This window comes from Rhamphochromis sp. 'chilingali', assembly GCF_963969265.1.
Source record: "Rhamphochromis sp. 'chilingali' genome assembly, chromosome: 16".
NCBI lineage: Eukaryota > Metazoa > Chordata > Actinopteri > Cichliformes > Cichlidae > Rhamphochromis > Rhamphochromis sp. 'chilingali'.
This window is the reverse complement of record NC_137943.1, coordinates 6,317,155-6,342,071: the sequence shown is the minus strand read 5'-3', so window position 1 is coordinate 6,342,071 and position 24,917 is coordinate 6,317,155. Positions and strand designations below refer to the sequence as shown.

Sequence of the window (24,917 nt, the reverse complement as noted above, 5' to 3'; positions counted from 1 at the left end):
CATTTATTTAGTCCTGGAGGCTGCTGCTTGGTGTCATTGTTATAAAAGGAAATATTAGCTCTTTTTCTGTCATTTATTATTTATTTTTGCTCATTTTGTCTCAGAGGACTGACTCAGCAAGCTTCCAATGAATTGTAGTTCTTTCACAATGGCTTCAGTTTGCACTTAGGGAGATTGTCTTGTAGTCCCATATAGAATAAATGCATGTTTGTGTTTCTATACGTCTCGTGTGTCTCACACTATAGTTTATTATCAGTGGCTCCTTGCATTTTTCTCTTGCAACATAATACTAATAAATAAGTCCAGATCAAGTGTCCCTTACATTGCTTGTGAACTCATACTAAATGATACTAAGAGTCACTTAAGTCTCGTAAAAGTTTTATACTAGAGAAACAAAGATGAATATTTATTGTACAGCTGTTTTTCACTGTATGTGTGCACAACTCCGCAGAGCATCGCGCCTCTAGCCTTGGGTTGAGTTTGATCTGCTGTGATGGATGCACCACTTTTGTCTCTCTGGCCTTATTCTAGACTCTGGTGTGTGCGTGTGTGTGTGTGTGTATTCCTTTCTTTTTATGATGTATTTATGTACATTTCTGGCCAATTCCTGTTATGTCAAAATTTATTCACACAGTTGTGTCTTCTTTCTGTGTGTGTGTGTGTGTGTGTGTGTGTGTGTGTGTGTGTGTGTGTGTGTGTGTGTGTGTGTGTGTGTGTGTGTGTGTGTGTGTGTATTCCTTTCTTTTTATGATGTATTTATGTACATTTCTGGCCAATTCCTGTTATGTCAAAATTTATTCACACAGTTGTGTCTTCTTTCTGTGTGTGTGTGTGTGTGTGTGTGTGTGTGTGTGTGTGTGTGTGTGTGTGTGTGTGTGTGTGTGTGTGTCTGTCACATTTTCTGAGCCTGCAGGATTACACCCACTGAACCTTGTCCCCTTGTTTAAGGGATAAGTGTTTATTGTGTCACATTTGTGTGTCTCAGTAGTGGCATGCCTATTCTTGCTACCTGGATTTTAGAAAGGGAGATAATGTAAGATACAAACTTAAAAGAAGACCGTGGATTTAAGAGATCACAGCATGATAAAAAAATCTATTTAGAGTTATTGTGGTAGAGTGCCACTTTACCTTCAGGTAATGCTTATTGTTCGTCCACTGATGTGCAAGCAACATCTATGTGTTTTGATGGAGTAATATAAGTGAAATTGTTTCACCGGTGCACATGTTAAGTCCTTCAAACATCTGTGCCGACGGACCTCTTGTGTAGCTTATTATGGTATCCACGGCTCTCGTTGTCACTAAAATGGTTAAAATGTATGAGCTGAGTGGATAACCTTTTTTGCTCTACATCGAGAAAAGCACTGAATGTATTTGGGTGCATGTCAGGAAGTTAGCACCTGGAGGCAATTAAAACACCCAACTCTTGCAGTTACCATCACAAAGTGCACCCGATTCTGGTGTCACAACTGAGTCAGCTCACACAGTGGCAAAGCATGCTCATACTTTTAGATTTAGCTTAGCGGTAATTTTGTTAGGACATTATTATCTCATATTTCAATGAAGGATAATAGCCTATAAATCCTGTTAGATATTACATGAAAAGGATTTTCCTTATAAATCCAGAACTTGCCGGAGGAAGAAGATGTTTTTAAGTTTACAAATAATTCAGTGATAGCTGCTCATACATCCACAGGTGCACCGCGAATAGGAACATCTATATGCTAATTTCTTTTGCCTTAATTTGTTTTGACATTATGACACTGACAGGTGAAGTGAATAACACTGTGATAACAAGGGAACATTTTGTCCTCAAAGTTGAGCAGGAAAAATGGATACATACACACATTCAGTATACAGTCATGGGATATACTTTCAAAACTTGTCTTCTATTTAGACATTCACCACTTTCTATTAATCCGATCGCATCAGAGGATCCCATCAGATTATCTCATGGAAATATATTTTTTTATTGGACTAAATATCGTTTAGAATGAAAAAGATGCCAAATGGGACATTGAGCCATTATTTTAAAGTGTTAAACATGACATCTGACACAACTGCATCATAGATAGTTTTGTTGTATAACAATGTGACAAGGTGTTATCCCCTTTTTAAATTGCACACAGAGAAACAGTGAAGGGCAGAAAATCTGATGATCTTAAAAAACTGAAAAAACATATGGATGGTTGGTTTCATATTTTAGCTGCGTTCCCCTAGTCTTGGGTACGCTGGATTTAACAACACTTGCCCATCCTTGATTATAGCTCCTCCTGAAAGACTCCTCTACCTTCTCTCCTCCAGATTTATTTTAGAAATTGAGACATTTTGTAATGGATTTCCAGGTCACAGACAGGATGACAAAGGAGACGAGGAGGAAAATGAGAAAAGGCCACAGACTAAATACAAACTAGGAAGGAAGGAACAGGTAAAGTCAGACAGGTACTAGCAAGGGGAGGGAAAACAACAGAGTGGAATAAAAACACAGAGCCACATGAAGCACTAAACTTCCAAATCAATCTGGGAGTAACTCAAAGAAGGACCAAGAATACATTCACAAACACGAGTTGGTTACAGAGTGGAGAAACGCAACAGTCACGTGGAAGAGAAACTTCAGCAAAATTTGAAAAAAATCTAAGAATTAACAAAATTCTTTGTTATCGGTGTACTTTAAAACTATAGTTCCTAGATGATAACCCTTAGACTCGGTCCTCTTGGTTTACTTGGTTTTTGATTAAAGTACACCGATCAGGCATAACATTTTGACCACCCTGACCCATCGAGGCGTGGACAGTAGATGTGTTGTGGTATCTGCACCAAGATGTTAGCAACAGATCCTTTAAGTCTTGTGTATTCTGACACCTTTCTATCAGAATTAGCGTTCAAGTTTTCAGCATTTTGAGCTTCAGCAGCTCGTCTGGTGGATCGGACTACGTGGGTCAGCCTTCGAGCATCAGTAATCCTTGTCCATGCATGACCATGTCGCTGGTTCACCACTGTTCCTTCTTTGGTTTCTGATAGATCACCCCACAAGAGCTGCAGCTTTCGACCCAGTCATCTTGCCTTCACAATTTGGTTCCTTGGGAATGTTCAAAATGTTTACTTGCTTCCTAATATTTCAAACTAACAAGGCTCCAAGATGAAGAGATAATCAGTGTTATTCACTTCACCTGTCAGTGATCATCATATTATGTCTGATCAGTGTAAATATAACATTGTTGTCCTGTAAAACAGAAGTATAGTGCAGCACATTTACAGTAAATGTACTTCTATAGTTAAATCTCAGCTCTCTTATCGTCTCTGTAATCAATTGCAGTTGACTACGATGACCTGGATGACTGAGAACCTTCACAGACAATTGCACTTATGTTATTGTTTTTTGCCATTTCATCAGTTTACATAACTAATCTGTCTGATGTAAGAAGCGATCTTTACTGATTATTCTAGAAGCTTCATATGTGCAGACGCCCCACCACCTCATAAAAACATAAACATACACACATGACAGGAGCTTCTTATCAGCCAGTTAATCTACTCAAGGTTATGTAATCTTTAATCGTATTTATTGCTACCGTATGTTAGTAACAGCAGGATTCTTCGTGTGGAGGGAAGCCATAAAAGAAACAGAAAGCCATTCACACAATCGATTTAAACGAAAGAGAGAAAACTGTTGGAATTTAAAGAGCGCAGGGAAACAAATAACCTTTGAAATGATTCTCTCTCCATTTTCCCCATTTTTCAAACACTGAGTTTATCCCATTGGGTCATTATGAAACTTCGAGACAAAAGCTTTCTAATCCTGGCTCTTCTGCACTGCCTTTGATGGTTGGGCGTGCATGCAAGTCAATGAGCGTGTATGCGTGTGTGTTCGTTTGCCGGCATTAGTTGTACGCTGCATTGTGTGTCTTGACTAATGCTGCCCTAAGCTGCACGCTGACCCCACGGCACCCGGCGATAAGTGCATGTGTGTGTAAACCTGCAAGTGTTTGTGCGCAAATGTTTACATTAGATTAGCCAGAACTGAAATTATCTCAGCGGGTTGTTGCAGCATCAAGAAAGAGATACATCAAAGAGAAATAGAAAGGCATGCAGCCTTAAACTTCTCATGACTGTCAGAAAGCTTCAAATCAAAGAGTAGAAAGGTGCAGGTTTAAAAGAAGAAACAGCAGGTGGACTCTATCAAACACAGCAGAGCATATGGCGAAAGATGATGGTAGAAATTAGTATCTGGGAAGCATCGGCTCCTCCTCCCAAATCCCAAGAATATTAAATCCCGCTGTGGGACTAAAAGTTTGCACCAAACAAAGAGCCGGCGCCTGCCTTAGTTGGTCCCAAGAAACCGCTGCTGTCAAGGAACTGCGATGCTTTTGTTGGCCTACATCGATAAACCACGCCTCCCTCTCCACAATCCATCCAGTCCTCTGATTCCCTCGCCGCGGCTTTATTCTTTCACATCACATCTTTCTCACGTTAATCTGTGTTTCTACTTTCGTGCCAGCACCCCCCACATGTATGTGTAGGGTTAGTGAGCTTATTGTGTTTCTGTGTGTGTGTGTGTGTGTGTGTGTGTGTGTGTGTGTGTGTGTGTGTGTGTGTGTGTGTGTGTGTGTGTGTGTGTGTGTGTGTATAAGCACGCCTTTTAGGCAAGAGCACTAGTAGACCTCTGGTTGGACGCTAAAGCCAGGGTAGCTGGGGGAAATTAAAGTAAGGACTTATCACCACAGAAGGAAGAAGCTCTTATAGTGGCTCAGTAGCTGCTCAGTATTCTCATTGCACAATAGAAGCCATAGTGGATTGTACCACAATACACCGAATGGACGCTCTTTGGGAATTTCTGTTTTACATTCTATAAAAAAAACTGGAAAGTTTCGAAGTTCATGTGTTTTTGATTTATGACTTAACTTGCTTCTCTTTGTTATACCCAGAGAAGATGCACAAAATGAAAGGATGAACGTCAGGTTACTTTAGAAGCAAAGGCGGTGCGTTTTGCAACATCTTGCATTTGTTAGGCTGCGGTTTTTGTATCCCTGTGTTTGCTTTATGACATATCTCTAAATGTTTGACTGTGTTCATTAGACCTTAGCAGTGCTTTTGGAGTCCACAGGATAAAATGTATATTGATCTAGCACAATGGGCAGCCAGAAAATGCACCACATTCACTGCAGTGAGTTTGCCAACTCCATTCACTGAGATGGATTTTATAGACAACTAACAGTGCCCGGCCTTCGCTGTTAGTGAGGGCCTGGATTCTAGAGGAGGGAGAAACCGTAGACATTTCTTTACAGCCAAATTAAAGCATTGAGTTAAAAAAAAATGACTTCTTTGTCTGAAAACGACAGCAAGTCACATTAAAAATGTATGCATGCACGCAGCCTGCAAGTCCTTGGGCTTATTTGATAGGGTTATGTTTTCAAAAAAGCAACATAGAACTATTAAATCAAGCTGTATATTTTTTTTCATTTCATATCTTTTTTCTTAAAAGCACTTCTTTCCTTATCGGAGAGGAACAGCCTTTTACCATGTTCTGACTGTTGATGTTATATAGTTTGTGACGCACGTGCTTGGAACGTAATAAACTCAACAACCAGCTGATCCAAGCTGACTTGGCCAGAGCGTGAATGAGTAAAAAAACAACTACACATAAGAAATATTAGAATAGAGCCTGTTGTGATGTTAAAAATATCGGCCAATATATTTAAATATGAGATTTTCAAATCAAGAAATTCCAATATAGGTCTTAAAATCCTCTATTGATCCGGCTCTGATAAGAAAAGAATGAGACCTTCATTTTTAGTTGTGTTTTCTACACAGTACAATTCTAAACATCAATAAAAACGCCAGGAATAATTTTTGTTTTGGTTATCAGCATGCTGATATTAACAGCCATATAACCATTTTATTTGGTTCTTTTGAGCCAGTTCTGATATTTAGATGAGTGTTTAATCATTAGCTAATGCTAAGCAAGCTTGATTAGCAAGCTGCATCCATAAACCATACAGATTTGTTGGATGGGCTGTGCCTCAAAGGAATAATTATTTATCAGATAATTCCACAAACCTGGAGATGCCTGAAACTGCAGATGGCTTCCACAGTTCTCAGTAGAGGTTTGTTCTTTGGTTTTTTTAGCATTTGATTTTTCACGTGTTCCACAAAGGAGGCCTACATGTCTGACTGTGACGCTACAGAATACTCTGTAAGTCATGTGTGGAAAAGTGAAGAATATGTTGACAAAAATAATAGAACACCTTTTACCAGTGCTTTATTTTACCTTTAAACATAGTTTACATTTTACATTCACACACTAATGATCTCATATTTACTAATTTGCATAACCGAGGTAAGCATTTAATTTATGTATGACATTTAGGTTCCTCACTTGTTGTGGTAAAGGTCAAATCATTCAGCCTGTGCTTATGTCCCAAACCTAAATTGGCAGGCCTTTAGTGAACTGTCACTTGGAAACAGTCACCTGGTGACGCGCATCTTTTTTAATATTGTGCTGAATAATTTCACCCTAAATAAACAGTTATTGTAGATCACTGAAACAGAACAGAAATCTCTGTTTATTTAATGTGTCGTTTTTTTCCCCCCCTTTTTTCTTTTGATTTATTCCAACTTATTATGCTTCTCTTTCTGTCTCTCTGTCTTTCTTTCTTCCTTCTCCGGTAAGCATTTTAAATCAGGGTCACAGTAGGGAGGCAGGCTAACAGGTTCAGCTCCGCACACACATCTCTATCTCTGCATTCATCAAAGCATACTATATTTTCTCTCTCTCTCTGTGTGTCGCTCTGTAGGGAGTTTGGCTGGAGGGATCCAGAGCTGCCAGAGGTGATCCAGATGTTGCAACATCAGTTCCCATCAGTTCAATCCAATGCTGCTGCTTACCTCCAGCACCTCTGCTTTGGAGACAACAAGATCAAATCTGAGGTATCAATCACTGAGGGAAACCTGCACAGACACAAGATTCTCACACACGGAGAAATTAAATATGTCATATTTAATTGACATAAATTAAATTATTTAATTTAATTGATGTCATAGCGCTACAACATAATGTTGCTTACACACACACATGCATGCTTTAACTCTGTAAGTTTAATCAGAACACCCACTGAAATTCTCTCCCAGGGCTTCCTCTGGTGCAGATGAACATTAAGGTAGAGTTTGAGTAACGTTCTGTGGTTTGCTGAACATTTTTTCGTCAGTGCTTTCTGTGCCACAAGTACGATTTCAGAGCTAGGTGCTCTATGACTCTGCGTGTGTGTGTGTGTGTGTGTGTGTGTGTGTGTGTGTGTGTGTGTGTGTGTGTGTGTGTGTGTGTGTGCTCGCATTAAAAATGTTTTTCATACTTATGGAACAGACAAATGGTGAAATAATACTGCAACTTCTCCACGGTGCTTTCTGTGTGGATTCACCAATAATGTTCCTGAAGCAGACTGCCTGTGGTCATTCTAGCATTGCAGCGCATCAGTTATCTTGCCAGCGGGCCTTACTTAAATTACACATATTGACATTTTGGAACAAACAGTAGTCTTTATTTACATGGCACCTCCACAAAGTGCTTTTTTCTGAAAACAATCTACAGCAACATAACATTTTAAAAAGAACACAGTAAAGAAAATCAACTATATATTGAAACAATGTATGCAAAAAAAATTAAAATAAGAAGTGACTAATTTTAGATAAAATTGTGAAAACTGGATAATCAATAAAGCAGTTAAAAGCAACCCAGAAATAACAAATGAATGCAGAATGCATCAAAACAAAACAAAACGGCAAAGTAGCAGATAAGTACGCCTGCTTTTCACTAGAGTTTTTTTAAGACAGACCCAAGTCTCTGATTTGTCCTGATTGTCTGTAAATGAGTTGTTCTAAATGCACCCAAGCACCATCATCTTTGATCATGGGTCACCATGAGAGAAAACAAAGTTTTGAGTCTTTAAAGCCAAATATATATCGTTTTTGACTATTCTTACGGTGGCCCTGAAAGATCAAACACACTGCAACCAGCTTGGGAAGTGATGATAATATTAAATCAAAACATACATTATCTGCATCTTTTTCTCCCTCCCAGCACAGAAGAATCTTCTGTTTCTTTTAAGCGTGAATCAATGCGGTCTTTCCCGTGTTTTGCCTTCAGTCACTTCCACGGCTATTCCCTCACGCTGCTGTTTCCCCCAAAAACACTCCTGCTGTGAGAGTTGTTCCAGCTTTTTTTCCTGTTTGCTGGTGTTTTCTTAAGTCGCAGTGTGTTTGACCTCTCAGGGCCACCCTATATTCTTTGTCCGTTACACCAGAAGATTAAAACACTAAACAAAGTAAATGCTAACGATCAAAGCATTCATTCCGAATAGGTCTGATGCTCGGAAACCCAAAGGATCCGTCGCCATTGTTTGCGGATGCTTAGGAGCGACTTGAGGAACATGACAAAGAGTCCAAAGTGGAGCAAGATAATACAGAACACCCCCAGATGGCTGTGTTTGCAGCACAAGGGGGCCCTACCCAGTATTTAGACAGAGGTTTTGCTGTTGTAACAGATTTATGTCTATTGATGCTGTTTTCCACCACAGCTGTTTGCTAATTGATCTAATTAACTGAAAGCCCATCATGCTTTAGGGCTGGTCTGGCTGTCCTCGCATCCCGCACAGTGTTTTTTTGTATTCATTTTTCCTCGGAAGTAAACCTGCATGCAAATAGATGCCTTTGTTGAGTTCACTAATGTAATGTTGGCGCTTGTGAGTTCAACCAAGAGTAAAAAAATAAAGTCTTATGTAATTTGTATGTACTGTACCAGGTGCCATTGCTCTCTAACACAAGAACAAAGATAAAGCAAGCAGGGGGTTAATTTTAGCTGAACTCCTCCTGAAGATGAGAATTACAGCTGCTGTTTTCTTCCTCCTTAGTCCTCTTTTGCTTTTTAATATGAATGAGTTAGCTAGTGTGTTTTCATAGAGGGAGGAGAGGAGCTATGTAGTACCAGAGACCAATGTGCAGATCATAATCATGCCACATAATAAATAACTTTATATGATAAATGTTTTATGAAGCTTAAGCACAAAAATCTACACATTGAAAAATCTGGTTAATTTGTTAACTTATTTAGTCCCTAATTGGAATTGATGAAGAAGGCTTTCTCTCAGTGTTCTTCATTCAGGATAAAGAACACCTGATTAGCATCACACATTGTGAGAAATCAGATGCTGAGCTGGAAGGCGGTGAATCTGCCCAGTTTCTTCATAGGAATCTTTTATGCTTTTCTCGGCATTATCTAGTTCTCTTTGTTGCGGCAAGTAATGAAGAGAACTGCAGTATGAAGTATGTGTCTGCACTGCAATATGTGAAGGTGTTGCTGAGTGTAATGCATTACATCAAGAAATGAAGATTGAAGACATGCCTTTGTTCACAATAAACTCTGCCCCAGTCGTGCGCACCTGCAGGAGCTCCGCCACACTGCTCATCAGATGGCATTAACTCCTCATTACGAGCACTTAACCCAGTTTTGCTTATAACTGCGTGCCTACACTTGCTCCTCCTGTCCTTTGGAGCCATCACTGCTCAGTGTCTTGCAGAAAACAGTTTCATCTGTCTCCTCAATGTCAACTCAGTTCAGCTCTGTTCACTTTATTAATCCCCATGGAGGAAATGGATTCGAGGGCAAACAAAGTTCTTCAAACAGCAATGAGCCAACAGGCATTAAAAAATAGAGTGAGGGAGAGACGAGGTTGTGTAAGATGACTGATGAAGTATGGTAGTATGTAGCGCAGGACTGCCAAAACTACAACCCAGGGGCCAAGCTGTTTTTGTCCTTGAGAAAGATGCCTGACTGGTGAAATAATAGACAGAGAGATCTCAGCCCGTTCCCATTCTCAAGGTGTCAAATACTGCTGTTATTCCAGAGCTGTTGGCATTCCCAAAATTACGCATAAGATGTGTTTTGTGTTTGTGCGTGAAACGAGTCTAGACAGTACTAAGTTTGATCTGTCACTTGATTGTAACACTTCTGGGAGACCCCTTGAAATAAAAGCCCTTTAAGCGTCATTTTTCAACTTGCAGAATTATTGTAGCACTCTGTCCTTTAATCACAGGGTGGTTTGGATGTTTTTTTTGTTTTTTTCCTAAACCTTACCAAAACATTATAGTGTCTAAACGTAACCAAGTACTTCAGTGCATTCAGTCATGTGAAAAGGAAAGTTTTCACAGGACTTTCTGAACCCCATGATTCAATACCCTGCAGGACCATGTTTAGCAGTCATTTTCTGCATGACTTTCTCAGTCTCTCACATTATTGCAGAGTAATTGCGTCCCATTCTTCTGTACGAGATCGTTTCAGTTCCTTACGATTTATGAACATCTGTTTATGCACAGCTCTCTTAAGGTCCCAGCAGTTCAATCAAGTTGAGGTCCAGGCTTTTTCCACACTGAGATTCTTTTGTCCTGATGCATGATCCCATCACGAGTTGTAGAATGTGGATCCAAACACTCAGACTCAGAATGCAGGAAGGAATTAACAAAAAGAGAACCATTTATTAAGGCTGTTGGCAGATAATCCACAAAAAAGGGATGAAACAAAAAGTCCAAAAAGGAACTGAAAACTATAAAGTATTGGAAACATAAAGACAGCTGAACTAAATCACAGAGCAAAAGCAAAGCACAGCTATCAAAATAAAGCAGGAAGTGAGATAACTAAACAGGGAAAACACACACGTGAATGAGGTCGACACAAGAGGATGGGAACCCTGATGAAGGAAATAGACTCTAAAGTATCTATGAATTAGACTAAATACACTGAAAATACATGAATCAAACCATGAGTCGAATAGATTATTTAAATAAACAAAACCTGAAAGCCCAAAAACCACAAATACCATGTCAAATGACCCAGAACCTTGACAGACCCAGTTTAGCTGTCAGAGTTGGCCTACATTTGACTCTGGAGTACTTTGGTATACAGAGTAGTTCATAGTTGCCTCAGTGACTGGTACGTGCCCAGGTCCTGCAGCTGCAAATCAATCCCAAATCATCACCCCTCCACCACCGTGTTTGATAGTTGGGATGAGGTATTTGTGCTGATATTCTGTGTTTGTGTGTTTGTTTTTAGACAAATGTGGCGCTTTGCATTATGACCAAACATCTTATCTTTGGTCTTGTCTCAAAGGGTCCTTGAAAGTAGAGTAATACATACTAATACGTATGTTTACTTCAATTCCACAACTGTTCTGTTTTGTTGCTAACAATAAAACTCTCCGGCATGATGGCGCCTGTGTTTGGCTTTGCCGCTGTCGGGTGTAGCTGTTTTCGCTCTATTGTTGTGTTTTTTCTCTCTACTCTGCTGTTTTTTAACTGTTTTAATGATGTTCTGGCTGCCTTGGTCTACGACCGTCTGACGCTATTATCCATCCGTTCGTCAATGACGGCCAAAGATGTTTTTTCCTCTTCCTTTTGTGGGACTTTCCATTCTCCACTCTTTTTCCCGCATTCCTCTGGTACCTTCCACCCTCTGCCTGTGACTGAATCTTCGGCCAACGCTTTCAGCGTTCCCCGTAGACTACGGAGAAGAAGAGGAAAGAGATCAGGCATCCAGGTGAAGCTTAGGCTCCTTTGGCGGCGGGGGCTGATTAGAAAGCGATGTCGGGCGTTTTCTGTTGCCTACGCACATGACAGCTATATGGAGAGGCCTGGCTCTCGTGTTATCTCAGAAGGGTTCATCCAGACTCTTCTGCTGACTGGTTTTTTATCCCCTCGGTGAGTGGAATATATGAACATGAAGGCTCTGATCTCGGGAATTTACGCCCTTTAGCTCGAGAAACTCGAGCTTCTACCAACAACAATGTTTTCACCCCGCTGTCTATGGCGCTCTTTAATGCCCGATCTTTGGCGAATAAATCGTTTGTGCTTAACGATTTCATTGTTTCTAAAAATCTGGACTTCCTGTTTTTGACTGAGACCTGGCAACGGGGTTCGGATTATTCGTCTACTATTGAAATGTGCCCAAACGGCTTCTCTGTCATTAGCCAGCCTCGAGGATCTGGTCGTGGAGGAGGCCTCGCGGTGGCATTTCGGAGCCGTTTAGACTGCCGTGCAGTGAAAGTTGGACACTTTCTGTCTTTTGAGCTGCAGCTCATCAAAATCGGAAAGAAGGATCCTTTTCACTGTGCACTGGTTTATCGCCCTCCTGGCCCAAACAGCCCGTTCTTGGCTGAGTTTAGTGATTTTCTGTCCTCTACTATGAGGTTGTCTAAATTGCTTCTTGTGGGAGATTTTAATATACATGTCGATGATGAGTCCGACCCCTTTGCTAGGGGTTTTACCAGCATTATGGACTCTTTTCATTTTATCCAACATGTATCTGGCCCCACACACAACAAAGGCCATACATTGGACCTTGTCTTTTCTTTGGGTCTGAATATTGATTTTATTTGTTCTAAGGACATTTTTATTTCTGACCATTATTGTGTCTTTTTTAATATGTCTTTTTGCAAGCCTATGTCTCCTGTTCATCGGACAGTCATTTCCCGTACTATAAACCCCTCCACAGCACAGAAGTTCTCTGATGCTTTTAAATTAACATTATCCCCACAAAACGATGTTGATTTTTCTATAGATCTATTCAATTATCATTGTCTTTCGATCTTAGATGAAATCTGTCCGATTAAAATGAGACCTGTGCTTGTTTCTAAGTCTGTACCCTGGTTAAATGACAACATTCGTCTTATAAAACGAAATTGTCGTAAAGCCGAGCGGTTATGGAGGAAAACGCACTTAAATGTTCATCTCCTCTATTTAAAGGATCTTTTAGCCTCCTTTAACAGTGCTATTAGAGTTGCGAGGGCTGCTTACTTTTCTCAGTTGGTTACAAAGAGCAGAGGTAATCCTAAAGTTTTATTTGATACTATTACTAATATTATTACTCCTGCTTCACCTGCCGCCATTATCTCCTCTGTTGAAGATTGTGAAACTTTTCTTGATTTCTTTTTAGAAAAAATCAGTAACATAAGGAAAAACTTGTCCTTTTCAGCATCTGCGCTGTCTGCTCCCACGCCAGCTCGGCCTGTCGTTTTAGAAGGTTTTTCACCTGTTTCACTACCAGAGTTGGAAAAAATAGTCAGTGCAACAAAATTATCCACTTGCTCTCTTGATGTGTTACCTGCATCATTATTTAAAAATGTTTTTTACTCTACTGGTCCTTGCATTCTTACTATAATTAACACCTCCTTGGCTTCGGGCATAGTCCCTGCCTATTTTAAAACTGCTGTTATTCATCCTTTGTTAAAAAAGCCTATGCTGGACCCATCTCTCCCTAGCAATTATAGACCAATTTCAAAAATTCCGGTAATCGCTAAGATTTTAGAGAAGATCGTGGCTAAGCAGCTTACAGCAGTCTTAGATAATTATAGTATTTTCGACAAATTTCAATCGGGCTTTCGTAAAGTCCATTCCACCGAAACAGCCCTTCTTAGAGTTTCTAATGATATTCTGTTACAAAGTGATGCAGGAAATTGTTCTGTTCTCTTAATGTTGGATCTTACGGCGGCTTTTGATACTGTTGACCATTTTATCTTACTTAACAGGTTGAAATACTGGGTCGGTGTCTCTGGGACTGCATTGAAATGGTTCTCCTCGTATCTCTCTGACCAATTTTCCTCTGTGGCAGTTTCTAAGTATAGATCATCTTCTGCGTCTCTGTCTTTTGGTGTGCCACAAGGCTCTGTGCTGGGGCCATTACTGTTTTTAGTCTATTTACTCCCTCTCCAGCACATTCTGAGCCCTTTTGAGGATATTTGTTACCATTGTTATGCAGACGATATCCAACTCTATATATCTTTTAAGCCGGAGGAGGTTTCTAAGCTGCAGCTTTTAAATGTGTGCTTGGAAACCATTAAAGGCTGGATGGCTGAAAACTTCCTCCAACTAAATGATAACAAAACCGAAGTCCTCTTATGTGCCCCAGATAGACATAGACCCAGTATAGTAAATGCTCTTGGTCCTCTTTCAGCGTTTGTAAAACCATCTGTCAGGAACTTAGGGATTATCCTTGATCCTGCTCTTACGTTAGATAGTCATGTTAAATCTCTTGTTCGGTCCTGCTTTTATCATTTAAGAAATATCTCTAAATTGAGCTCTATAATATCCTATACCGAACTCGAGATTGTTATTCATGCTTTTATTTCATCACGATTGGACTATTGCAATTCCCTGTTTACTTGTTTAAACAAAGGTTCCTTGGAGCGTCTGCAGATCGTTCAGAATGCTGCAGCAAGACTTCTGACGAAAGTTTCTAAATATTCACATATAACACCGTTGCTTAAGCAGTTACATTGGCTTCCTGTCGAATCTAGAGTCCATTTTAAGATTTTGGTTTTAACTTTTAAGGCTCTTCGACAACAAGCACCACCATATATTATTGAACTTTTGCAGCCCTATGCCCCTAGTAGGTCTCTGAGGTCGAGTAGTCAGGGCCTACTTGTCATTCAGTATACGAGACTGAAAACTAGGGGTGATAGAGCTTTTGCTACTGTGGCCGCTCGACTTTGGAACTCATTGGATTCATTGATTACTTTTAAAAAACAGCTAAAAACTTATCTTTTTAAAATTGCTTTTTGTTAACTTTGTTTGTTTTTTGTCTTTTAATCTGTTATATCTGTAAAGCACTTTGTGATGTCTATCTAGAAATGTGCTATATAAATAAAATTTTACTTATTTTACTTACTTACTTATAACCACGTACTCTTACCAAATACTCTTAGCGCCGTTCATTTTAAGTTTTTGTTGTTTGAATGTTTGCACAGCATGACTGTAAAACGAAACAAAAGTGAATAACTTTGCTGCTGGTTGTATTATTTGGGGTTATGTGTTGGTTTATTAAAATGCACTTGTAATTGCAGTTTTTTTGACACAATATTAAGTTCTTTATATTATCCTAACCACCCCAGGTTACAGGGAATATGTAGTGACTAATTTTGTAAACAGCCAGTATCGGCTCTGGCATTTTCAAACACATCTGTGCAATAAGGCTTAATGCTGCGGTACAAAAGTCATGTTAGACAAGCATCTCTGCACAATCTCTTCCACTGCTTTTGTTTTTATGGAGAGGAGCCAGTCTGCCCTACATTTTCTCTTTGTCTAGACAGAGGAAAGCAGGGAGGGCTGATAGGACAGAAAGTGCAGTGGCTGGCATTTCAATAAATCTCGTATCAGTGAGAGGAGCACCAGCATAGCCTGTTTGTTTATTTTAGTACTAACAAGGTAAAAAGTACAATTCACCTGTTAACATTTTGTGAGGAGATTGGGGTAAACGATGCTCCAATGTCTTTCAGGCTAAATAAAAACACCCCTCGTTTTATTATAATCCACACCTTATATCTGTCCCTCCTCTCTGGTCTCAGATTCGGCGGCAGGGTGGAATCCAGCTGCTGGTGGACTTGTTGGACCACAGGATGACTGACGTGCACCGCAGCGCCTGCGGAGCCCTGAGGAACCTGGTGTATGGCAAAGCCAACGACGACAACAAGATCGCCCTGAAGAACTGCGGAGGCATACCCGCTCTAGTGCGACTGCTCCGGAAGACCACAGACGTGGAGATCCGAGAGCTGCTCACAGGTAACACACGTGCACATACGCTATCTAAACAAAAGTTTTGGACCACGCCTCTTTATCTTTGAATCCTGGTGTTTTCAGTCTCAAGCACCTAGCCATGCAGCCTGCCTTTTAAAACATTTATGAATGAATGGGTCATTAAAGTGGTCGCTCCATACAGTCGAGTACAGGTCAATTTGTGAATTCTCTTCCCTCCTAGATCTTCCATACCATAGCAACTTAGATACCAAGCCAGACAATAGTTACAAATTACAGAGCGAGATCGCTCCAAAACCTCTTTTAGATTAAAAACTGGCTGCTTCATTACATGTGCTACAATGGCTGAGCAGTTCTTGTTGGTGTAATCTATAAGTGGCCCAGTACTTGTCCGTATAGTGTATTTTGAAGTTGCCATCATTAGTGAATACTCACCATATTTCCTGGGAACTAACCAGATGTGTATCCTTCTCCTGGACAAATGAGGCTTATTTTTGTAGAACATTATGTGAACCTCAACTAGCACTAGGCTTGTTGGACATTTCAGCCTGAGGAAAGGGCTTGAAATTGAATCAATAGAGTCATGGGCAGCTAAGGCTCACTGATTCACATGTTGAGCGAAGGCTGGCCTGTGTGGTCCGATCCAACAGATGAGCTACTTAAGCTCAAATTACTGAAAGAGGGAATGCTGGTTCTCATAGAAAGGTGTCAGAATACACAGTGCATCATTGCATAGCTGCAGAGAAGTCAGGGTGCCCATACAGGACATAAAGGTCCTGTTGCTAATATACCAAATACTATAAAACTGTAATTCAAGAAAAAGTCTTAGATTTTCTACCTGTGGGTACTCCTTCGTACTATAGTCCCTATATAGTCCTCACACACGTTATTTTCCTTCACATGGACAATACAGATATGACTATATTTACAGAGAGCAGTCCAAGACACAAAACATGCCGCATTATGCATGTTTCCATTTACACTTCAGCACAAATACAGAGGCACACACACACTCACACAGAGGAGACAACTGTTTACTGCCTGCCTACTTCCCCGTACTCATCAAGTGCTGTTGACTTGTCAAACTGAATTTCTGTGCAAAGGTCTGTACTGCACTTGTATCCACAGCATGATTGTATCCTCTGTGAGTAAACACAAATATCTCCATAGAAATTGTGTTCAGGGTGGACTAATTTGAGGTTCTATAATCCACGTGGAGGTCAGCATTTGTAAACTCGGATAGATTAAAGGATTACCAGCAACGCCTCTTTTTTACAGCATTTACTGTATCCTGGCAATCTCTTTTCTGATTAGAGTTTACATGGACGGCCACACACTCTTACCTCTCGAGAGGGATGGAGAGATGATGGAGCCAGAAGAGGAATGTTACTTAATTTTCAAACTGATCTACAGCCAGAAACTCCCAGGGGTGGGGCGGGGTGTTTCCAGTCCATGAGCCAAATGAGAAATATAGATTTCTCTTACCAGCACCAGTACTCATGAAAACATCTTTGCTATGGAGCTGCAAAGAGATGGATATTTGTCCTATGATTTATGCCTTTTATTGCCGTAGTCAGCCTGTGAGGACGTGTAAGCAAATCAGTGACGACATTAATACCACTAACAAATGAACCAAATAGTAACAAAGATCTAATTCTCTGGGAATCCTTGGGTTGATCTTTGCCACTGATGGGTTGGTACTGACCTAAACAAACTTTGTTCCCTTCCCACTGGCAGTGGCCTCCCCTCAGCAGGACAGTGCCACTCGCACACGGAAAAAATGCTAGGCATTGACTTGAGGAACATGACAAACAAGGTGTTGATAAGCTTACATAGCCCATTCTGGTCGAGCATATATAGAATGCATGGTTGCACTGTCCTCCGACCCAGAGGACCCAAAAGAACCAGACATCAGAGGACATTCCCATGTATCTATGCCCTGATGGGTTCAAAGCTATTTTGGCAGCGAAAGTGGGTTGTTTCATTGTCGTCTGATTCCTGTAATTGTCTAATCTAGTACTAGACCACATGAAACCATTACTTAGCCATGCCAAATTTGTACTAGATTAACAGGAAGAGTGTGAAACTGAAGTCTAATCCATATCTATTCAATTCACAGAATTGTTGTTCACAAACAAGAGTGTTTCAATTCAGAGAAAAACCCAAAAATCATATGACCCCCTATGAGCAAGCACTTTGGCAACAGTGGGAAGGAAAAACTCCCTTTTAACAGGAAGAAACCTCCAGCAGAACCAGGCTCAAGGAGGGGCGGGGCCATCTGCTGCGACTGGTTGGGATGAAAGCAGGAAACAGGATAAAGACATGCTGTGGAAGAGAAACCGAGATTAATAACAAGTGTGATTCAATGCAGAGAGGTCTATTAACACATGTTGAGTGAGAAAGGTGACTGAAGAAGAAATACTCAATGCATCATGGGAATCCCCCAGCAGTCTACACCTATTGCAGCATAACTAAGGGAGGATTCAGGGTCACCTGGTCCAGCCCTAACTATATGCTTTAGCAAAAAGGAAAGTTTTAAGCCTAATCTTAAAAGTAGAGATAGTGTCTGTCTCCTGAATCCAAACTGGAAGCTGGTTCCACAGAAGAGGGGCCTGAAAACTAAAGGCTCTGCCTCCCATATTCTACTTTTAAATACTCTAGGAACAACAAGTAAGCCTGCAGTGCGAGAGTGAAGTGCTCTAATGGGGTGATATGGTACTACAAGGTCATTAAGATAGGATGGGGCCTGATTATTTAAGACCTTGCATTTTGATTCCAAAAGAAGAATGTATTGCATACAAATGACATCACAGGGCTTTCAGGCCACCTTGCTATAAGGACCTTACCCACAAACTGAGTATCGTTGAGTCAAGCTGAGCCGAGTAGGTACTAGTGGAAAAGAGGCATTAGTTATGCTGCAGTAAGCCTAGGCTGCTGGGGACTTCCCATGCGCTGTTTCTTCTTCACTCTTACTGCTCTGCATCTACTCATTAGTCATGATTAATCTCTGGCTCTTTTCCACAATGTATTTATTGTCCTGTCTGATTGTTGATAGCACCAAGAGAAGCCACAGTCTGTGGATGAATCTCAGCCGATTACTTTGATGATACAGTGCCAAGTAGTTTTCATTTGGTACAATTACATGGGATATTTAGGCTCGACCTAGATTTGGGGGAATACAGTAAAGTCCTTTTTTTCTGTTTTACAAATCTGAAATCAGGTTTTTAACAGCATTCTTATTTTATCGAGGATGTCTAACACCATTTCATGACAGTATTCCAAGCAGCTAACAAATTCTTGGAGACATTAGGAGAGGTTTCAGTCCAGCTTACCTGTAACTGTGAAAACTTGTTTTCCCTCTCTGCAAACTGTCCAAAAGCAAAGTGTCTCCTCACACAAAAGCTGCACAGAGCCTTTGCCCACATTCCAAATTATTTACAGCAGCACTTCACACATCAGGCTGATGTGAGATATTGGTGAGAGACAAACAGTTTAAGAAGTATATGGGCTGATATCCCACAGTTCTGAATAGTAATGGAAAAGTCTTATTAGGAAAGTTAAACCAAGAAGCATGTCAGCTCCAACATACAGCCACATGGTGTTGAGTTTGACCCGCGTGTGCATTTCTGAATATGCATATGTGTGTAGTGAGTCTAGAAAAGGTTTTAGGCTTAGCAGAGATGGAAATAAAAGGGTTTTGTATGCTGCTAGAGTCTTAAAGAAGATTACCATATAAATTAGAGAAGCAATTCAAGGCACGAAGCACAGAAATCCCTCCTGTCACAAATTAATCAGCTGAACGACCGACCGGACGTAGACAGACCATGCTCTCCTCTCTTCTGTCTCTCAAAGACCCAGAGGAAATAACTCTCTCTCCCTCCCTGTTTGCCAGCCTCTCTCACTCCCTCTCTTATCCCTCTGCGCTCAGATTCTTGTAATTGGTCTCTCTCTTTTCTCCTGTCTCTCTCCTGTCCTCTTTGCCTTTCTCCATCTCCCTTTTTTTTCCCATCTTTTTCTATATTGCCTGCCCTCTCTGGCTCTTGCTTGCTCTCTGGTGAGCTTTTTGAATCAGGATCACAGTGGGAAGTCAAGCTGCCTGCCTTGGTAGCTACAGACTCGCACAGACACGCAAACATGCACAAAGGGCTGGTTCACAAGCACACACATTCATTCACGTGTGCAGCTTGCTTCATGGCACAAAAAGTGACAAGCAGGCTTGTTGCTCTGTGCTCTTCAGTCTCTTTCAGTTCAGTAACTACGGTCCTTTTTTTTACCTTCTGTCTTTAGAACTAATAAAGGTTATATGGGGGGAATAAAGCAGATTGAACACACCAAATAGCAGCATTACTGCTGATGCATGATTGTGTGTTCAACATCTTTTGTTCTTCATGTTATTGTTGTTCTCTGTGCACCTCAGAAGTAGGTGAGGTTGTGCTCCATTCTGTTTCCAGTACGTTAAATTTGCCCGGAGCTGACCCTGGGCACCCAGGCGAGACGGGCAATAGTTAGACTCTGGGTTTGCTGAAAGGGAAAGACTGCTGCCCCTGGATCCAGACAAGCAGCAGAAGATGGATGGTTGGACATATTGACGGATGGAATACAAATGTTAGATTTATGAAGAATTATCAAAATAGTGTAAAGCAGGGGTGTCAAATTCAATTGCACAGGGGGCCAAAACTCAAGGCACACTTTAGGTCGCGGGCCAAACAAGATAAACATTTATTGAACACACTAAAACAATGTTTTTTAAACATAAATATGAATAAAAACAGACAGGAATATTATTCCAGATTAAATAAACTTAAAAAAAATAAACTTTAACTTTAAATATTTTGCTCTTCATAAAACTATATCCTGTCAAAATTATGCAAGTTAGAAATATGAACATGCTGCCAAAAACCCCAGAAAAAATAAATGAAAGCATACACAAGGTTCGAGCCGCATGTAGACGGAGCTGGGCATTGCTTCAGGAATGGAACTAATAAACTGTGCGGGCCATTCAGTGTCGTACTTTCCCTTGAGTGTATCATTACACCGCAGCTCCATCTGAATCTGCACAGGTGCAATTCAGCAAAGTCCGCTGACTTGGTTCAGCATTACTTGGCAACAGAGAAAGTGAGACAAGTTGCACTGGTGCATTTGTGACAGCTTCACTTGAAATACCATCACCGCATCATACATGCCATGTCCATGAACTGACAGATTTCATTGCTGAGCTCAAAAACTCTATTGAGAATTTTTATCCCAACTCAGCCAACGGACCTCTGTATGATAAGGAATGTCGGCAAACTCTGAATCTATTTCCCGCATAAAAGACTGAAATTGACGGTGATTTAAACTTTTAGCTCAGATAAAATTTATGGTTGGCGTTACGGTGATCATTACATGCTCCATTTTTAGGACTTTACCACACAGCGTTTCCTGGTGTATGATGCAGTGATATGCTGTTAACTCACCGGTACAGTTCTCCTCCTGCATCTTTACTCGCATCCTGCTGACTAGTCCACTTTTTTCACCGCACAACACCGGCGCTTCATCTGTTGTAAGTCCAACAAGTTTGTCCCAGGGCAGTTTCATGTCGGTTACACTTTGACATACGTTTTAAAAAATGTCTTTTCCTGTAGTTGTCCCATGCATCGATTTAATGTTCAATATTTCCTCTACACGGATGAAGATGGCCAGCTGTGCAATGTCCATCATGTCTATACTTTCATCCACAGCAAGAGAGTATGCAATAAAGTTTTTGCTTCTTTCACACAACTGTGTTCTTAAATCAGTGGCCATCTCACAAACCCGATCAGCAATCGTATTTCTCCTCGGGCTCACATTTGCCAAAATCTGCGTTTTGTCTGGACACAAGACGTCGCACACCTTCATCATGCAGCTCTTCTGAGTGCCGGGCTGATTTGGCTGTCTCCTCTGCTACAATAAAACTTGCTTTCACAACAGCTTCACTTTGTGATTTTTGCTCTGGTGAAAAAAGTCTGCTGAAATGTCAGATTCTTCTTTAGGCTTCTACTTTCTGTAGTTTCTGCTCTGCATTTAGGTTTTTCAGCTTATCCTGACGTTTTGTCTGGTAGTGCCGTCTTAAATTAAATTCCTTAATTACAGCCACATTAGCTCCACTGATAAGACACACGGGTTTACCAGCAATGTCTGTAAACATATATTCAGTCACCAGTGTTGGGGAGTAACGGAATACATGTACCGCCGTCACGTATTTAAAATACAAAATATGAGTAACTGTATTCCGTTACAGTTACCGTTTAAAAAGGTGGTATTTAGAATACAGTTACTTTGTTGAAATAAATGGATTACACTGCGGTACTTTCCTGGTTCATATTGTGGTGGGTCAGGACTGTTTGGGTGTTGTTTGACAGCTACGTTCTGTTGTTCCAGGTGGCAGCGTTACGGTTGCCATGGTTACAGGGCGACGCTCTCTCTCTCTCTCTGCGACTGTGTGTTTCCTGGGTGAGAGAGCGCCTTTTTGTTGTTGTTGTTGTTGTTGTTGTTGTTGTGCTAAGCTACCAGGCAGAATGCTATAGGCATAGCTCTAAAGAATGTAGCCTCATGGGCAGTGTAGTCCGTGTTGCATTGAGAATGGACTGCCATACCCGTTATGTGTCTGTGAGCAATAGGAGGGAGAAAAAGGATAGTGGAAAAGTCTGAGCTGTCATCGAGCAAAAACGGGAGCTGGAAGCATGTAAATATAATAATAACCACTGCAGCCAAGAAGAGTGCCTGACGAGCCCAGTTGTAAGTAAGGACTCGACTGTACACTGTGTTTGTGTTTTCCTCCGAAACAAGAAGTTCCGTTGGAGCAGCCTTTCAACGCCTCTCTCTGTCTCTCGCAAGAAAAGTTGACCCACACAACAAAGTAAAGCTATTTTTCAGCTACGAGCTGACATCACACAGCAATAGTACATTCGCGTAGTTGTACAAAGTATGATAATATATTAAGTAATCCAAAGTATTCAGAATACGTTACTGTCATCGAGTAACGTAACGGAATACGTTACAGAATACATTTTGGGGAATGTATTCTGTAATCTGTAATGGAATACATTTTAAAAGTAACCTTCCCAACACTGTCAGTCACCCACTGGCGCTGAAAGGTTCTGCTTTCAGAATCAACTTTTCTCTTCGCCATTGTGAGCGGCTAGCTTCGCAATAACAGAAGTTTGACCTGATTGACGCCACCCCCAAAGAGCTTCTCCATTGACGAGGGAATGTTCCCAGTTAGCCTAGCGTTCAGCAAGGAGGATGCCGCACTGCATTATGGGATCTGTAGTTTGTATATTATTAGCGCCTCATATCGCCGGGCCATGCATAACAATAATAATACATCTATATAAAATGATCTCGCAGGCCGGATATAAATGTACGCCGGGCCGGATGTGGCCCGCGGGCCTTGACTTTGACACATGTGGTGTAAAGGATATATGAAGAGTCACAGAGAAGCAGGAAGAACTAGGAGCTCATGGTGGATTCAGTTGAGAAAACCGAACAGTTATTTTATTAACCCCAAGCTTTACCTGTCTATGTTTTAGTCATTTTAATTCTACACGAGGTCCATTTATTGCTGCTATGAACATGTTGGTGAAAATGATTAGCTAATCTGAGCTACAGAGGAGTGCTAATAACATGACATTGGCCCCCTCTGACTCACAGCTTGCTGCGCTTTCTTTAACTTCTTTATTCCCTTCACAGATTTGCGTTCTGTCAGTAGCTGTGGTTCCACTTGTCATTACAATACAACTTTTTTTTTTTAGTCAGTCATGGGAGAAAACACCACTGCAAGCGACAGGTCCGGACTGTTCACGCTGGTTAGAAGCAGATATGGAAGCTGTTAGAGTCGTACTGATGGGAACGCTCCACAGTCTAGATGCAGTCCAGCAACGGTGCTCATCAAGCTTTAGCAGAGCAAAGAGGACATCAGCTTGATAGAGTGAGGGGCTCATATGAAAAAAGGGAGGACTAAAAGAACAATTCTTGATTATTAACAGAATGTAATAGTTAAGGACGCCTGATAGGCCAATGCATGAAAAGATATAAAAAGATGAACATAAAGCTGCACAAGACTTAAAATCAGTGGAAATAATGCAAAAATATGTTTTTGTGCATGCCGCACATCCACAGTTAATTATGTAAACATGCAGCAGTTTTGTTCCCTTGAGTTCTACGGTGCTCATTATCTTTTCAGTCCATTTAAAATGATTTTTAATGCAGTTCCTCTGTTAAGAAAATATCAAGCCTCTTTCATAATTACAGGTAAATAATAAGTCCATTCATTAAAACCAGATTGAATCTCATGAAGAATGGGATATTACCACAAGTCTTCTTCCTTTCCTACTTTCTTTCTGCCATATTGCAGAAGCACTCTGGTTGACCTTGACATAAACTATATAAAATGCTTCCCCACAGTGTTTCCAGTGATCAGTGACAAAGTCATTAAAGGACCCAAACTGTGTAAATATAATTACTCACTTTGAGGCTCATTAATACACACAGCTATAGGCCAGTGTAGACCAAGTGATTAAACAGTAATCATTATGACAACAGAGTAAAGCTGACACCTATGATTTTAATTTGAGGTTATAAATGTGTCACTTCTGGGCCAACAAAGCGCTGCTCTGATTATGTGCCAGTATCAGTAGCTGCAGAGTGCAACGCTGACAAACATGGTAACATCAGCTCTCCTCCTATTCTAAAAACTTTAGGATATGACATATGATGCCTGAAGAAAGGTGTTAAAATAATATAAAGCCAAACAGATTAAAACTCAATCACAATATCAGATTTTCATGATTGTAGTGCTTGAATAATCATCGCAATCTGTTGAATTCAACCGTAACTTTATTGATTGTGTGTAGCCTTTTTGGACAAATTGAGTAGAAATGCAATCACACTGAGTCTGTATTACACAGTTGTTACCATATTATTCACACAGTGTTGCTATTTCACCTTTAAATATCATCAATACAAGGTTATCATGACACCCCTAATACTGATATAAAGTCAAAAAAGTCAGTGAACTTGTCACGGTCCTGGGTCGGGTCGACCCAGCATTTTGAGTTTCTTATGTTTTGGTTTATTTTTGCATTATGGATTGGTTATTCTCTGGTGATACTGTTTTGATTACAATTATATTCTGATTCTTTAGTTATCTGATGATGATGTTGATGACGATGATGATTATGTCTGGTTTAGGTTTTGTTATCTTGCCCTTATGTTTGGTTTAGGTTGCCTGTGCTTGGTCTTCTCTGCCCGTATGTCCCTCTGTTTGTCCATGACGTCATTATGCCTGTTTACGAGTCTGTCTCTGTCTGGCGTGTGCTTCCTGTCTTATT

The 24,917-nt window shown here is 40.6% G+C and overlaps 1 protein-coding gene across 14 annotated transcripts in view; it reads left to right on the top strand.

Annotated features, from left to right (window-relative positions):
• Positions 1-24,917, top strand: part of ctnnd2b (catenin (cadherin-associated protein), delta 2b) — a 234,192-nt gene that overhangs the window by 167,300 nt on the left and 41,975 nt on the right. For all 14 annotated transcript variants that reach the window (XM_080861361.1, XM_080861367.1, XM_080861362.1 and 11 more), the window contains 2 exons: positions 6,792-6,924; positions 15,381-15,594. In XM_080861361.1, coding sequence (XP_080717487.1) covers positions 6,792-6,924; positions 15,381-15,594 — 347 coding nt within the window. The remainder of the gene's footprint in view (positions 1-6,791; positions 6,925-15,380; positions 15,595-24,917) is intronic.